Genomic DNA, 15,115 nt, shown 5'->3' with positions numbered 1-15,115 from the left:
CTTTTTCCTTGTTTTTGAAAATACTTGTTCAGGGATGCAAACTACGCCTTTTCTGAAACAACACATTTTTTTGGTAAGGTTTTTTTTTTAAATCACTTGAAATGGTTACTTTTAGGTTACATACTCATTTTCTTTTAAATAGAACAACAAGCTTTAAATGCAACAAATAAACTGAACACCTGCTTTGATTTTCTCACCTTTTTCACCTCTCATGAGTTTGCATCCCTGCTTGATGCGCCACAATTTTAAAGCTGAAGTGTGACGTTTTTGCGACAAGCACCAATTGAAATTGCAAAAATGATTATTGTTTTCAAGCAAGTTTCCCTAAACTCATCTTCCACTGGTCAACAAACAGACCAAAAACTTGCACCATCGGTTGAGTCGACATTGCTGTGTCAGGATGCTAAAAAAAAAAAGTTACATTTTGATAGCGTCGCGTCACAGAGCTGTACTTTTGGGGGAAATCAACTTAGAATTGCACTTCTTATAGTTTTCTCTGCATTTTAACAGTGGGGGGAAAAATACACACCACCTGTAGCATCAAAAAGATTTATTTTGCAGAAGAAAAAAACCACACAGATGCGTGAAATGTGTCCTTTATCAGAGCTTACACGTGTCTTTGAAAATTATGAATCCCCCCCATATGACTAAAGCTTTTTAATTAAAATAATTTCACTCAGCAGCTTATTGATTAATATTGTCACTTTATTATTTTGATCCATAAGAGATCGGATACATTCTTACATCATCCCAAGCAGCTTCTCATTTGAAACGGCAGAGATAATATATTTGTAAGGACAGTCCATATTGGTTTTGGTAGCCATGTTTACAGTAGGCTATGCTTCGTCCCAGTCTTTTCACTGACGTATCTGTACAGGTCTTTTGCGTGATGATCTCGAGCATAATGTACACAGTAGTCCTTCAGTATCTGATACAGTTTATCTGTTCAAAGAGTGGAAGCAATCAGATAATGCTTTATATGTATAACTGTAGTGTTCCTGTAACCATAAAAAGATGTTACTGTTTTCAACTTAGTACAGTTGACCTTATTCACGATAGCGCCATCTTTGATTTTTAATGGGAATGAAAGTGAGGCTGTGAGGGAGACTTAAATCTCTTCAATGGTATGCACAATATAAAGCTGTAAAAAGCTCCTAGATCACATTTGGAGTTTTTGTCTACTGAATATTCTTGAAAAGATGTTTATTTTTTATTTTAGAATAATCCAAAAACACTTTAAACAGCATTACAGCCATTAAAGAGACAGTTTGTCAATCCGTCACAGCCTTGTTGTCATTCCCATCACAAATCAAAGATGGCGCTGCTGTGAATGTGGTCTATGGATTAACAAATGTCCGTATGTAGTCCTAAAACCCTGAGGAGAATGTTAGCTGCTGTGTTTTAAAAATGTAAGTAGTTGCAAACAAGTAACTAAAAAAAGTTTCTTTTGCAATTGATGAATGTACGTACCAACGGTTACATTTTTTTCGATCAATTGATGATGCATTTCTTTCAATTCCTTGGCCAGCTTTTCATTGCCAAAGGTAAAGTATGCCATGTCTCTTTTAGCCACAGCGGCAGCCATCAACTGGATGAGAGCTGTTAAAGATAAAGACACATTCTGTTTTATGTATTTATTGTAAGCCGTTATGGAGAGCTCACAATTCTTAAATATCAAACAGGATGTGTGTGTTTGTGTTGATTACCTTTGAGTTTGGGGTCACCATTGAAGGCTCCACACCCCCAGTTTCCTGTTGCAATGGCTGGGAGGTTTTCCTGGTCGGCTTTCGGGTCTCCCTTGAATCCCACATAAGCCTTTTAGAGACGAATAGCATTAGCATAGCAACATACAGCAGCCTGTTCCAGTCTATAATCAAATTAATACTGTACTAATATACATTCTGATAGAGCCTTTAAAGGGATAGTTTGCCCAAAAATGAAGTCATCATTTAATCACCCTCATGGACATAGTTTACTCAAATAGTTTACTCAAAAATGAAAATTATGTCAAAGCAACAAAACATCCAGACCTTGTTGAGTTCTCGTTTTATGTTCTCTCTGGTGTACTGCTCCTTTGGGTTCTTAAAGTGCAGAGCATCAATGGCAACTATCTGCCGATAACGTCTTTTCCATTCATCTCTGTGAATGAAGAACCATGAATGTTACAATTGTTTTACCATTATTTCCTAATAGCTGTAAAACCAACGTAAACTATAATGTCCTTTTCATGAGACCAATTGTTTCCGTCAGTAACTAGCTCTTAAAAGAATATTCTGGGTTTAATAAAACTTGAGTTCAATCGACAGCATTTGCATGATGTTAATTACCACAATACATTTATTTAGACTTGTCCTTTTCTTTAAAAAAAAAGCAAAAATCTAGGTTACAGTGAGGCACAAAGTATGTCAAAGGGCCAATTTTTGAACGTTAAAATACCCACTTTTCCAAAAGTACAGCCGCAAGACGCGTGTTAACATGATTTAATGTATCAAATTGCTTAAATTTTCTGTGTTATTGCAGATTTTATAACTTTGTTGCCATGACGATGTTGTCAAAAAAACTCTGCAACCCTAAAACTTAAAAAGTACGATTTAAAGAACTTTACAGCTCAAATATTTGAGTAATTAGTTTTACTAGAAGACTGAATGTAAATGCTTATATAAAATCATGAGCTTCACATTTTAAATGTGAAGCCTTTTTAAACCCTCCAAAACATTGGCCCCATTCACATCTAAGCCTTGAATTGAATCCAGAATATTCCTTAAAATACAATATGATAAAAATACAGAAAACCTGAAACTAGCAAAGGAGGATGAAACGTAAAAAAAAAAAAGATTATTGGGAAATTCTTCACGATTCAGGTTGGAAGCCATTCTTACTTTGATGCGATTATAAATGTCATTATCATTAAATATTATCATTTAAATATGGCATCTACACTCTCTTATGATCTATTATGCTAACACAACAATCCTACAATGTCAGCCTTTGAAATATACATTTGTCATAAATATTCACCGCTTGGTTGTATCATGGTGTACACCCGTCCACTCAAAGGATTTGCTGTAACCGGAATACATGCTGTACACCTGGGACCCTAATGAGACATTAGGGATGAAAGTATTAAAAGTGTTTCATAACGTAACCATCAATATCATCATTTTGAGATGAAGAAACATCTAGAATAGTTCACCCAAAAATAAAAAACGCTTTCATCATGAACTCACCCCATTTGTCCCTTAAAACACGTTATAGTGTTACAAATGTAAGTTCTTGTTAGAATAGTTGTGTATAATACTCTGTCAATAACGATCCATCACTTTTCAATGTGACCAAACTAGATAGTTCCCATTATAATTCAGCCATCTACACAGAATGTGCCTGATGCAGCACATTGCATTGTGCTTTCAGTTGACTGATGCTCTATTTTTTTATGCGCTGCATAAAATGCCCTGAAGAAATAAAAATAGCAAAATACATATGTATAAAATGACTGCTTGTTTTAAGCTGTTATCTGTCATTTATATCTATAATTTCTGATAGCTTCATCAAAGTAGCATTTGTAGCAGTACAAGATTTTTAGGTGAATAAATACTTCAATCCATTCCTGGCACATAGCTTTCAGATGGCTTTGGATGAGTATATCTCATAAGTCATATAAACCGCTTTCATAGTACTACTGTCCTCTTTGGACCTTGAGAGCCATAGTCACCATCCACTTTCGATGTAAGGAAAACCAAATCCTTCACGAAACATTCTTAATAATACAATTCTTCATAACTGCTAATTTTCATCAAGCATAGAGCATGAGGATAAGAAGACGAGGACAGACTTTTCATTTTTGTAGGAACTATACCTTTAACTGACGTTTTTACTTAATAAGATATCTTATCGTGTTTTCTAATTGCCTGGGCCGTACCTGTGACCTTCAGGCACTCGTTATCGTCCAGTTTCTCTGTGAAGAGTCTAGCCACAATGAGCTCAGGACTCATGAGGAAGAGGATCTCTTCCTGAACCAGTCCTGATCCCAGCACACCACCACCAATGTATTTACATGCAAAGTCGACCTGTCCGGCACAAAATGTTGTTGGTTAAAAAAATCTTGTTCTTCCACATCTGACTTGCTTGTTGGAAAATTTGGCATAGCTTGGGACATCAAACTGCCTACCAGTACGCAAGTTGGTATTAAGTTAATTTTGTCAATTTATAGACATACACTTGCAAATACACAGATGAGCCAAAACATTATGGCCACCTGTCTAATCTGCTGTTGATCCTCCTTGTGTCACCAAAATGGCACCAATCCACCGAGGCATGGACTCAAACGTGTCCTGCGGTATCTGGCTGGCACTATCACGGACTTGTTGGTCCAGCAAATCCAACAGATGCTCAATTGGATTGAGATCTAGGGTATTTGAAGGCCAGGGCAACACTGAACAATGTGTGAGTGTGGCAGTGCTCATTATCCTGCTGAAAGGGGCTACTGCTATCAGGGAATACCATTGCCATCAAGGGGTGTACCTGGTCTGCAATGCTGTTTAGATAGGTGGCATGTGTCAAATTGACATCCACCCAAGGTTTCCCAGCAGAACTTTGCCCAGAGCGTCATACTCCCTCCACCGGCTTGTCGTCTTCCCAGAGTTTATCCTGGTGCCATCACTTCCCCAGGTAAATGGTGCGCACGTACATGGCTGTCCACGTGATGTAAAAGAAAAGGGGACTCATCAGACCAGGCAACCTTCCACTGATCCAAGGTCCAGTTCTGACACTCGCTTGCCCATTGTAGGCGCTTTCGATGGTGGACAGGGACTTGTGCCACAGTAGACCTTCTGTTGGTTCAGACCAGATGGGAAGCCATCGTTGCCCTTGTGTATCAATGAGCCTTGGGCTCCCAACACCCTGTAGCCAGTTTGTGGTTTGTCCCTCCTTGGACCACTGTTGGTAGGTACTCACCACTGCTGACCGGGAGCACCCGACAAGCCTTGCCATTTCAGAGATGCTCTAACCCAGTCGTCTGGCCATAACAATTTGGCCCTTGTCAAAGTAACTCAGGTCTTCTGCCCATTTATCTTGCATTCAACATGTTGACAATGAGAACTGATTGTTTACTTGCCATCTAATCTACCCAGATCTATCATCTCCTAACAAGGCTACATGTGGCCTTGTTAGGAGATGATCAACATTATTTGTTTCACCTGTGAGTGGTCATAATGCTTTGGTTCATCAGTGTAGACAAGCTCAAAGCTAGCAGATGTGGACTAATAGCCACAAAACTCCTATTTAGATTTCTTTGGGTCTTGTAAAAAGGGTCAATTTTAATTTCCTGTTGACTTTAAGCTTGCCTCACAGAAATGAAAGTCTTGTTTTATCCTGAAAAATATCCAAAACATCCAAAAAGTGAGCCTCTTTTGAAGAAAAGAAAGCCATAGTAAAGTGCCCTGATGTTTGGACGAATCTTACCTGTAGCATGCCTGTTCCCTCTTCCTCAATGGACCCTTTAGAAACGATTGCTAGGTTCTTCAGGGTCTTCTTCTGACTAATGTCAAACACAGTCAATAAAAACCATTTCAACTATTATTTGGCTTGATATAGTCTATTACTACTGCTGGTTTCGAGTCCATTTTAGTCGAGTCCAAGTCTTTAAACAATCGAGTCCAAGTACAAAAGGGTCCGGGTCTGAATTAATCTATTCATGAATCTGAATTATAATTGTAACTGTAAACTCAACATCAATATTTTAAGCTTATTTTAAACTTTATAACTCAGAAAAACAATTTTCTACCACACTTTTCAGTCCTCCTGCTGTGTCCAGGTATAGCCTAATTTCCTAAAGTTAAGATCACATATTTTTATGACAAACTCTCATTGAGCTGACGTGTTGTTCTTTTCACATTATATTTAGTATGGATAATCTTCCCTCACTTGTGTTCTTGTATTTTCTAACTTTTTTGCCATATTGAGGTTTCTGGATGAGAGTGGCAGAGCACGTGTGGCGATCTCTTTCACACACACATATACGGCAGGCGGGCGAAAGAGGGAGAAAGTGCTTTGAAAGCGTGCACGCTGCTGCTCTCAGCCAGAATAATCACACGTAAGGACATATACGTGACACAACTGATGTGCAGAATCAAAAACACAGAATATAAGATAGTACTAACTGTAGAGAGCACTAACTGTAGAGAGCACATCATTATGAAGACGAAGCCAAATCCCAGATATTTAGAGGCAATTTTGAAATCAAGACTGGACTTTTTTTTTTTTCAGGCCTGAAAAAGAGGACATATCTGGGAAAAAGAGGGTGTATGTCCACCCTATATTATGTTATTTGTTTGCTTGATTGTTTGTCACTGTCCTAAAGGCTTGAGTCCAAATCAAGTCTGATTAAAAATGCATTTGAGTCTGTGAGAAGTCCAAATCCATAAAAATTGAACTCGGACTTGAGTCCGAACTCGAGTACCCCAACTCCACTATGTACAAATGTAACTAATGCAACTTACTTATTCCAATCAGGGAGCTGAGCGGTTGGAATGCTAATCCTTTCAAAAGTAACCAGTCCATCTGGTTTAGATTCTGTTCAAGGAATTGAAAAGGAAACTTGTTACATGTTTGGAATGCTGAGTGGTTTTAAAAATCCATCACAGTTATCACACAATGAATTAAGATAGATTCTCATTACCTGGGGGCGCATCAGAACTGTCACTTGTCACGGTTTTGAAGTAATGGAATATGGCTCTCAGTTTCTCTGCCTTTTTAACTGCTTGCTCTTGGTCTCTTTTCGGGGTACAAAACAGGCTATGGCAAAAAAAATGTAATATAAAAGTTAAAGACATAAACAGTACCTTCAAGATTTCCATCCTTAAATTGAAAAATATGTACAGTATGTGGTGGTTAAGGTCTAACCTGCTAAAATTAATGGTTGGGAAGTTGGCGTATTCTGAGCCTGGCTTGTTATTGTTCCTGTGAGGGAAAGTGCAGAAGAAGGCATTGGCTAACAGACAGGATATCTGTTGCTGAGAGAGAGTTATGGCCCGGTACTGCTGCCGTCGCAGAAGGGGGATGGGCTAAACGCAGAGAGGACAAACAGACTCAAAATTACAACTTAAAACAAATAAGTCATATTTTATTTGTATAGCGCTTTTCTCAACACACATAGTTTCAAAGCAGCTTTACAGGGAATCATGCATACAACATGTTTGGAACAAACAATCTGCCAAAAACCTTGAAAAACTGCGCAAGTGTACTCAAGAGATTTGGTGCCATTTTATAGACATCGGTTGGTCACACCAAATATTAAATAAAAAGTGTCTGCAACATTTTTCAAATTGTTTAATTTCCGTTTAGTTTGTTAGTTTTAGTTTAGTTTTACTTTTTCAATATTCTCTAATTTAATTATAGTTTTTGTATTTAGTTTGAAATATTAGTTTTAGTCTTAGTTAAGGAAGAAATTGATAAAATAGTCATTTGTGTAATGTAGGTTATATAGCTGGACTCCTCAAACTAGTAGATTCCAAACTTTTTTCAATGGTGTACCCCTTCAAACATTCAACATCCTTTTGCGTACCCCCTCTCTAATGCATAGATAACATTTACACAAGGTATTTTGAAAATATGAAAATATTTAACACAATTTGCTTTGTAAAACAATTCCCTTAATTCAAGCATGTCATATTTGCATATGTTTTATTGATCATATACATAGTGAATAAATGGCTTACCAATTACTGAGATGGGTGTGCTAGATATGCCATAACTGCATAACTTACAAAGTCCACCCTTATCATGTCCCGGGAGCAGGACAGAGTACTAGCACTTTATAAGAGCTGCCAGTGTGCAAGAGAAGCAAGACTATCCATTTTACTAGCTATCACTTGGCTTCGACACCTTGGAGTGTGGAGTCACAGTCCTAATATATTGTATTAACTCATTCATTTTTATAAAATACCACTAATTACAACAAAACTCATATTGTGTACATTTAAATATACATAGTCATATTGAGTAAGTGCTCTGATTTAAAGAGATAATCATTTACTAACCCCCATGCCATCCCAGATGTGTATGACTTTGTCATCTGCTGAACACAAACAAAGATTTTTAGAAGAATATTTCAGCTCTTTCTGGTGAATGGTGGTCAGGAATTTGAAGCTCCAAAAATAAGAAAGTCAGTTTAAAAGTGATCCATACGACTCCAGTGGTATAATCCTTGTCTTCTGAAGTGATGCAGTTTGTTTTGGGTGAGAACAGTCTCCTTGGCGATAAAGATGTAATTGTCGATCACACTTCCTAGCACCATAGAGCACTAGGAAGTGTAATCGAGCTTGAAATCATGATCCTGCCAAGAGGCTGCATTGACAAGATGAACAGTGAAAATTGGAGTTATATTTCGGACTGTTCTCTTCCAAAACCAACTGGATCGTTTCAGCAGACATGGATTAAACCACTGGAGTCGTATGGATTACTTTTATGTTGATTTTATCTCCTTTTTGGAGCTTCAAAGTTCTGGTCACCATTCTCCATAAAGAGCTGAAATATTCTTCTAAAAATCTTAATTTGTGTTCTGCAGATGACAGAAAGTCATACACAACTGGGATGGCATTAGGGTGAGAAGTGATCAGAGACTTTTCATTTTTGCGTGAATAAAGTCTCACAAGCTGTGGGTACACATAACACCGTAACAAGTCTTGGTCCATTTTGAGCCAGACATGACGAAATAAATGTCTTGCGGTTCAGTACGTTTTTAATTTACTAAAAAGAACCAGTTGATAAGAATCATTGGTGCAGGGGTAACATTTTATGTTTTTCCATTTATGTTGTTTTACATTTTTATTTTAGTTTATTAATAAAAAAAAATAAAAAAATTGCATTTAGTTTTAATTTTAGCTTATGTACAACTTTCAAAATCAGTCACTTATGCCGTTCCATTTCAGTTGCTTTAGAAAGCATCTGCCTTTGTATGCAGTAGACAGTGTGGCAACTCACTAGCTTTTGGAACAGAGCCAAAGTAACCAAATATGTTAGACATACCTGCTTAATGAGATCAGGTAAATCAAGAGCTAGTTGAGCCATTTTAGGGATCGCCGTATTCATACAATTGTCCATTGAGTTCACTTTCTGTGGAGCAATTAACAAATCTGTTAACCAATTATTTTCCCACTGCCATTGACCATTTGTCTCACAAAGAATGATTCACTAACCTGGCCGAAATATTGAAGTGCTTCGAAAGTCCAGATTTTCTCATAGCTGGAATTGTACGCCATAATTGCCGTCTGCAAAAAACAAAGACAGATATCAGTTCAGACTATGAGAGACAGACCAGCTCAACTGGTGTAAAAGTAACTGCCTTTTTTTGATTACATTACCTGAATATCCCCAATAGAGAAATTGCCTTTGAGCTTGTTCAACACTTTTTTAGTGACCTGCCAGCGAGAGGGTTGTGCGCGGTGAGTGTCATGGGAACTCTTATGGGAACTGTGGCGGGCAGCAGGGGGTTGCTAAGAGAAATAATGATAATATCTATATTTATAACCTTAATGTTCAGTAAAGCTCTCACATAGAAAGCAATACGGTTATTTTGCACAAAACTTTTCATGACCTCTGAATACAACTACTAGAGCTACATAGGCCCAGGTATACTTCGTTTTTGTGTTTTCCGGATCCCGACCGCATTGCCTTTGTGAGTATACTCTTCTGACCGAGAGCGAATACCAACACGTTTGACACATGCCCACTACAACTTCTTTGTGATACTCTTTTAGTACAGTCATTAGCAGGTGCATGTGTCAGCAACGCGCACAGCCTAGGACCGCGTGTCAAGAAAATCTGTGGCGTGCTTATGATGCTTTATACGTCACACATACTGTGCACGGAGCGATCCGTAATGCGGACACCCGAAGTATACTTTGGACTTTTGTCTGCTCCCTAGTTCTGTAGTCAGAGCACTGGCCAGGGAGTCCACCGTTTCTAGTGCCTACATCTACGAAAACATCAAGTAAAAAAGCGAGTGGATGAAAGTGGATTATGGATGGTTATACTTACGTAAATATGCGGTAACTTAACATGGAAGGCATCCCAAACGTGATCTCTTTGGTAAGGGGCGATTATATCAGATCGGAAAAACTCAGTCTACTCGGACAAGTGTATAACATGAAATGTAAAAAAAAAAAAAAGCACATCAAATGAATATTTATTGCACAAATTTATAAGACAAGATTGGAATACAAGTACTTAAGAACTTGTGTCTTAGTTACATGAGACTTACGTCTATCAGTACTGTGTGTTCTGGGCTGCTAGATAGCTGATTTAGCGGACCCTTTAAGCAGTCTGTAATTTTCTTGAGTGATCTGAGGGTATGCATGGTCCCCTGGTCTCCCATATGTTCTGCTCTTTCAGACATCCTATGTGTGGTCCCTTCGTCTCCAGTATCACTCTGTAAGCCCTGCTTTGAAGACTCTTTTTTTGATGGCTCTTCAGCTTTTTTTGGTGGCTCTTCAGCGTTTCCGCTGTTATATGTTGGATTTAAAGCGGCCTTCATCTGATCGCTGTTGTTATTAGACATCTAAGGCCAAAATAAAATAAAAACATCAGAAACGGGTATATTTAACACAATTTTAAAACAGGTCTTTGCGTCACAATCCGGTACAGATGGCATATCAAAATCTGTTGGCCCCATCTACAAGCAATGCGGTCATGCAGGTTTTGAATCCAGATTAAATACACTTTCAAAATCTTACTATGGTCACAATAACTTCCAAAGTTCTTACATGTATTTTGGAAACCAATTCCTAACGTTCTCTGAACTTTCTTTTTATAACCATAAACGATTTTGTAGTTTTGAGAATAACTGTCATAGTATTTTGGTAGCAATAGTTACCGTAGTAATTTTTCGTGAGGCAATAGTGTCTCCCATTTAGTTATTTACATTTTTTTTTGGCAACCAATTCGTAACATTATAGGAACATTCTCTGTATAATCATAACACAACATTACAATTTTATTTTGGTTTTGTAGTTATACATTAACTGTCATAGTGTTTTTGTATTCACTGGTTTCCATGGTCATTTATTGCAAGGATAATAATGTCCAAAACGTTTTGGAAACTAATTCCTAACGTTCTCGGAATTATCTTTACATAACCATAAACTAACGTTCCAATTTTATGAGAGTTTTAAGTTTTACATTAACTGCCATAGTATTTTTGCATTCGCTGGTTACCACGGTTATTTGTGCAAGGGTAAACAGAGTGTTCCGTTTGTTACTTCTATGGCAACCAATTCCTAACATTCTCAGAATGTTCTTTTTATAACTATAAACTAACGTTCCAATTGTGGAGTTTTGACAATAGCTGGCATAGAATTGTGCATTCACTGGTAACCATAGTAACCATTTTTAAGAGGGAAATTGTCTCCTTTTTATTTTTTGTTATCCAATAAACGTCCTAACATTCTCAGAACGTCTCACTTTAGAACCATAAACTAACATTACCATTTTAGTATTCTTTTTTTCGTTCTGACAAACACTTGACACGTTTATTACTCGGACAGGTACGTCGTTCTCCACCAAAACAAGAACACGTTTATTCACTGACACTGAAGAAGTGCGGTAGAACTAATTACAATTCGTCGCTCTCGTTTTCATGCATAAATACAACATGCTTTTTTTTTTTTTTTTTACTTAAAGCCATTTTACTTTCGATTTCGAGAACTGCGTTTACAAAGCGTGCTGGTTTTAAACCTGACGTGGATTAAACTTTCCCGAAGTCACACAAATTATACTTTTAAAACAGCTTATCCAGAAATGTATATATTTGTATCTACTCACTTGTACGGTTGTAGTAGTTTACGCTGTTGATGTTCTGTGACTGTGATCAAGCTGAACTGAGAACGAAAGTGATTGAGCACAAATGAAACCTACAGCTGATGGGCAGATCTCGAGAACAACAACCGGATAATAACTGTGAGAAATGCAGGAAAGCAGACGCATCTCTATCTCATATAATATTTATACACATTTTATCGTAGTGTTTCCTGGTCAACTCCTTGATAAAAGAAGCGTTTTAGTTCAACTGTCACCTTTCGTCATGTGACTATTGCCATTCGTCACTTTCACCACCAGATGTCGCCACACTCCAGTTATTGTGATTTTTATTGTTATTATTATTAACAGTGTCATTTATGATTTCTAAGACATCTGACGTCATTTGCAAATGTCATTTTTATTATTATTATTATTAATAGTGTCATTATGATTTCTAAGACATCTGACGTCATTTGCAAATGTCATTTTTTATTATTATTATTATTAATAGTGTCATTATGATTTCTAAGACATCTGACGTCATTTGCAAATGTCATTTTTTATTATTATTATTATTATTAATAGTGTCATTATGATTTCTAAGACATCTGACGTCATTTGCAAATGTCATTTTTTATTATTATTATTAATAGTGTCATTATGATTTCTAAGACATCTGACGTCATTTGCAAATGTCACTAAAATCGCTTTTTACTTTTGTAAATAATATGGGCTCTGTTTTATCTAATCTTGCAGTTTTATTTCCAGTGAATAAGGCAAACGCAAGCAATGCTAGCTTTTGATGCACATCGTTGAAAGTCAACATGGTAAGCATATTGTGAAGATTTAAAGGGATAGTTAATCCAAAAATGAAAATGATGTCATAATTTACTCACCCTTATGCCAGCCCAGATGTGTAAGACTTTCTTCTGCAGAACACAAATTAAGATATTTCATAAACATCTGAATGTCCAAAAAGCAGATAAAAGCATCATAAAAGTAATCCATAAGACTCCAGTGGTTAAATCCATATCTTAAGAAGCGATATGTTATGTCTGGGTGAGAAACTGATCAATACTGGAGTCCTTTGTGAAACTAAACAGGCGCTTTCAGATGTGAGTACTTAAATATGGTTAAAAAAAAAAAGTACTTAAATATGGATTTGTTTCTTACTCATGGCATGAGTGTGATGAGAGGGTAAATTATGAGATTATTTTCATTTTTGGGTGAACTATCCCTTTAAGTACAATACATTTATTTTCAAACAATTATTTGTACATCTTATGGGGGTTTAGATAAACTGCATGTCATTTTGTAATGATTACACAATTTTGATTTTAAATAGTGGAAATGATGTCTAGAGAATGGGCATTTATGGGATACACAATCGGTGCATATTGGATGCATTAGGCATTTTATGTAGACTCCTTGAAACCATAAAAAACATATTTCATAATGTGGTCCAAAGATGGTATCTCTCATCCGTTCGTAACTGTTGTTTTTTTGTCAAGTTAAACAGCAGATTGCGCCACACTTCTCATATATTTTCATTTCTAAAAAATGCTTAGTTGTTAAATTAGGTTAATTGCATTGAAATTCAGTTCATTTTAAAATGAACAATTCATTTAAGGGTAATTGTGTTTAAATTATTTCATTTGATCTTTCTTTTTTAATACTAAAACTTCCCCAAACACATTCTTGCAATATTATTATAAAAATGTATTTTTGGACGTTTTCACAAAAGTGCAGCTTGTAACCAAATGTTTGTGTCTTAGTTCCTCATGCATAATCTGTTCAGCAGACTTGTGCTTACTAGTGCTGATCCCCTCAGTAGGACGCCACGGACACACATTCACTTCAGGCAAAGAGGCACAAAAGCTCACTTTGAATGTGAAAAGCTCTCCCTGTTTGAGTCAGATGGTTGGTCCTTTCCTGAGGGTTTTTTCTTTCTGTTCACTGTCTGACCCATCACATGACTGGCTTGTTGTCTTGAGATCCCTTTATCTACTTCCACCATCACTGGCCCTATTACCTCAATCTTCTGTTGATTCACCAATCCAAGTATGACAATATCTCCATGTTTTGTATATATATTTTATAATTATAAGACATGCATTTAAAAGTAGTTTATTTGCATTCCTATAGATATCATTTGGTGAACATCCAATTTTTTTAAATTTAGTAGATTTTATCTAATATATATTTTTCAGTCTATATGTCTTGGCTGACACAGTTTCGTCAAGCTAGTTCTGTTTTCATCCTTATAATGAGGGTCATGGAGTGATTGAGACAGACAGAACGTCCTCTTCAATCGCTGCTGCTGTCGCTGATTTGTCTGTTTATGTCTGTTTGAGTTATGGGACTGCATATAATCCACAAGCTTTATACAGCACACATGCCTTAGGTGACTCTACATTTCTAATATGACAACCTTTGTTTGATGGCTGGACTTGTAACATTAAATAGTGTACGAAATGGTTCGACAACACGTGTGAAGTCTCTCAAAGCATGTCAAACTTGAGTTTCAGAAATGTGTTCGAAATCAGTGGATCTCACATGGTTTTGTGTGAAACAGTGGGCCAGTTGTTGCATTAGTTTTAGCAAAATTACCCATTACACAATATGTTTGATTAGACACTTTGACATCAACTACAAAATGACTCACCAAGTAGCACATATTCTTCTATGTGTGTCAAAACTTGCACACATTAAAAGATCATGATTAGTTGTCATTTTAATCAATTAGTAATTTTATTAGTAGTATTATTTAATCATCTGACATTCATCATTTCTATTTCAAAGGTTTGAAGGAATAGTTTTTCAATAAAAAATGAAAATTCGGTCATTTACTCTCCAAACAAGACTATTTTCTTGCATAGAACACAAATGGAGATATTAGGCAGAATGTTAGCCTCAGTCACCATTCACTTTCATTGAATTGTTTTTAGATACAAATGAAAGTGAACAGTGACCGAGGCTGTCAGTCTATAAAATGTTCTGTTATGTTCAGGGATGCAAACTAGTAATTTTTAGATGAATATCTCAACCCTGTAGGTCCTTTCAATGCAAGTGAATGGTGGCCAGACCTTTTGAAGCTCCAAAATTCACTTAAAGGCAGTATAAACGTAATCCATGACCTTGTTTCCACCTGGTATTAAGATGCGTTTAAGATGATCCGATCACATGTGGTCAGTCTTAAATACTGGACTAAATGAGGTCTAAAACTTTTTGTGATCGGATCACATAACCCACATACGAATGTGGTCAAAAACACGTCATCACATCACATTTGAGGTGTAAACGCTAATCCCGTACACGTCCC

The 15,115-nt window shown here is 36.7% G+C and overlaps 1 protein-coding gene across 1 annotated transcript; it reads right to left on the bottom strand.

Annotated features, from left to right (window-relative positions):
* Positions 1-304: 304 nt before the first annotated feature.
* pargl (poly (ADP-ribose) glycohydrolase, like) lies at positions 305-12,719 on the bottom strand. Its single transcript, XM_052117875.1, has 16 exons — positions 12,690-12,719; positions 10,259-10,555; positions 10,036-10,122; positions 9,360-9,491; positions 9,195-9,266; positions 9,025-9,111; positions 6,901-7,061; positions 6,677-6,792; positions 6,498-6,570; positions 5,461-5,536; positions 3,920-4,067; positions 3,019-3,097; positions 2,031-2,139; positions 1,707-1,815; positions 1,471-1,599; positions 305-942 (listed from the first exon to the last, which is right to left on the bottom strand). Exons 2-16 carry the CDS (start codon positions 10,553-10,555, stop codon positions 827-829), a joined length of 1,791 nt encoding a protein of 596 aa, XP_051973835.1. The 5' UTR covers positions 12,690-12,719; the 3' UTR covers positions 305-826.
* Between the last annotated feature and the right edge of the window lie 2,396 nt (positions 12,720-15,115).

The sequence above is a fragment of the Xyrauchen texanus genome, chromosome 44 (genome assembly GCF_025860055.1).
Source record: "Xyrauchen texanus isolate HMW12.3.18 chromosome 44, RBS_HiC_50CHRs, whole genome shotgun sequence".
In the NCBI taxonomy this organism is placed as follows: domain Eukaryota; kingdom Metazoa; phylum Chordata; class Actinopteri; order Cypriniformes; family Catostomidae; genus Xyrauchen; species Xyrauchen texanus.
This window is presented reverse-complemented; position numbering and strand designations above follow the sequence as displayed.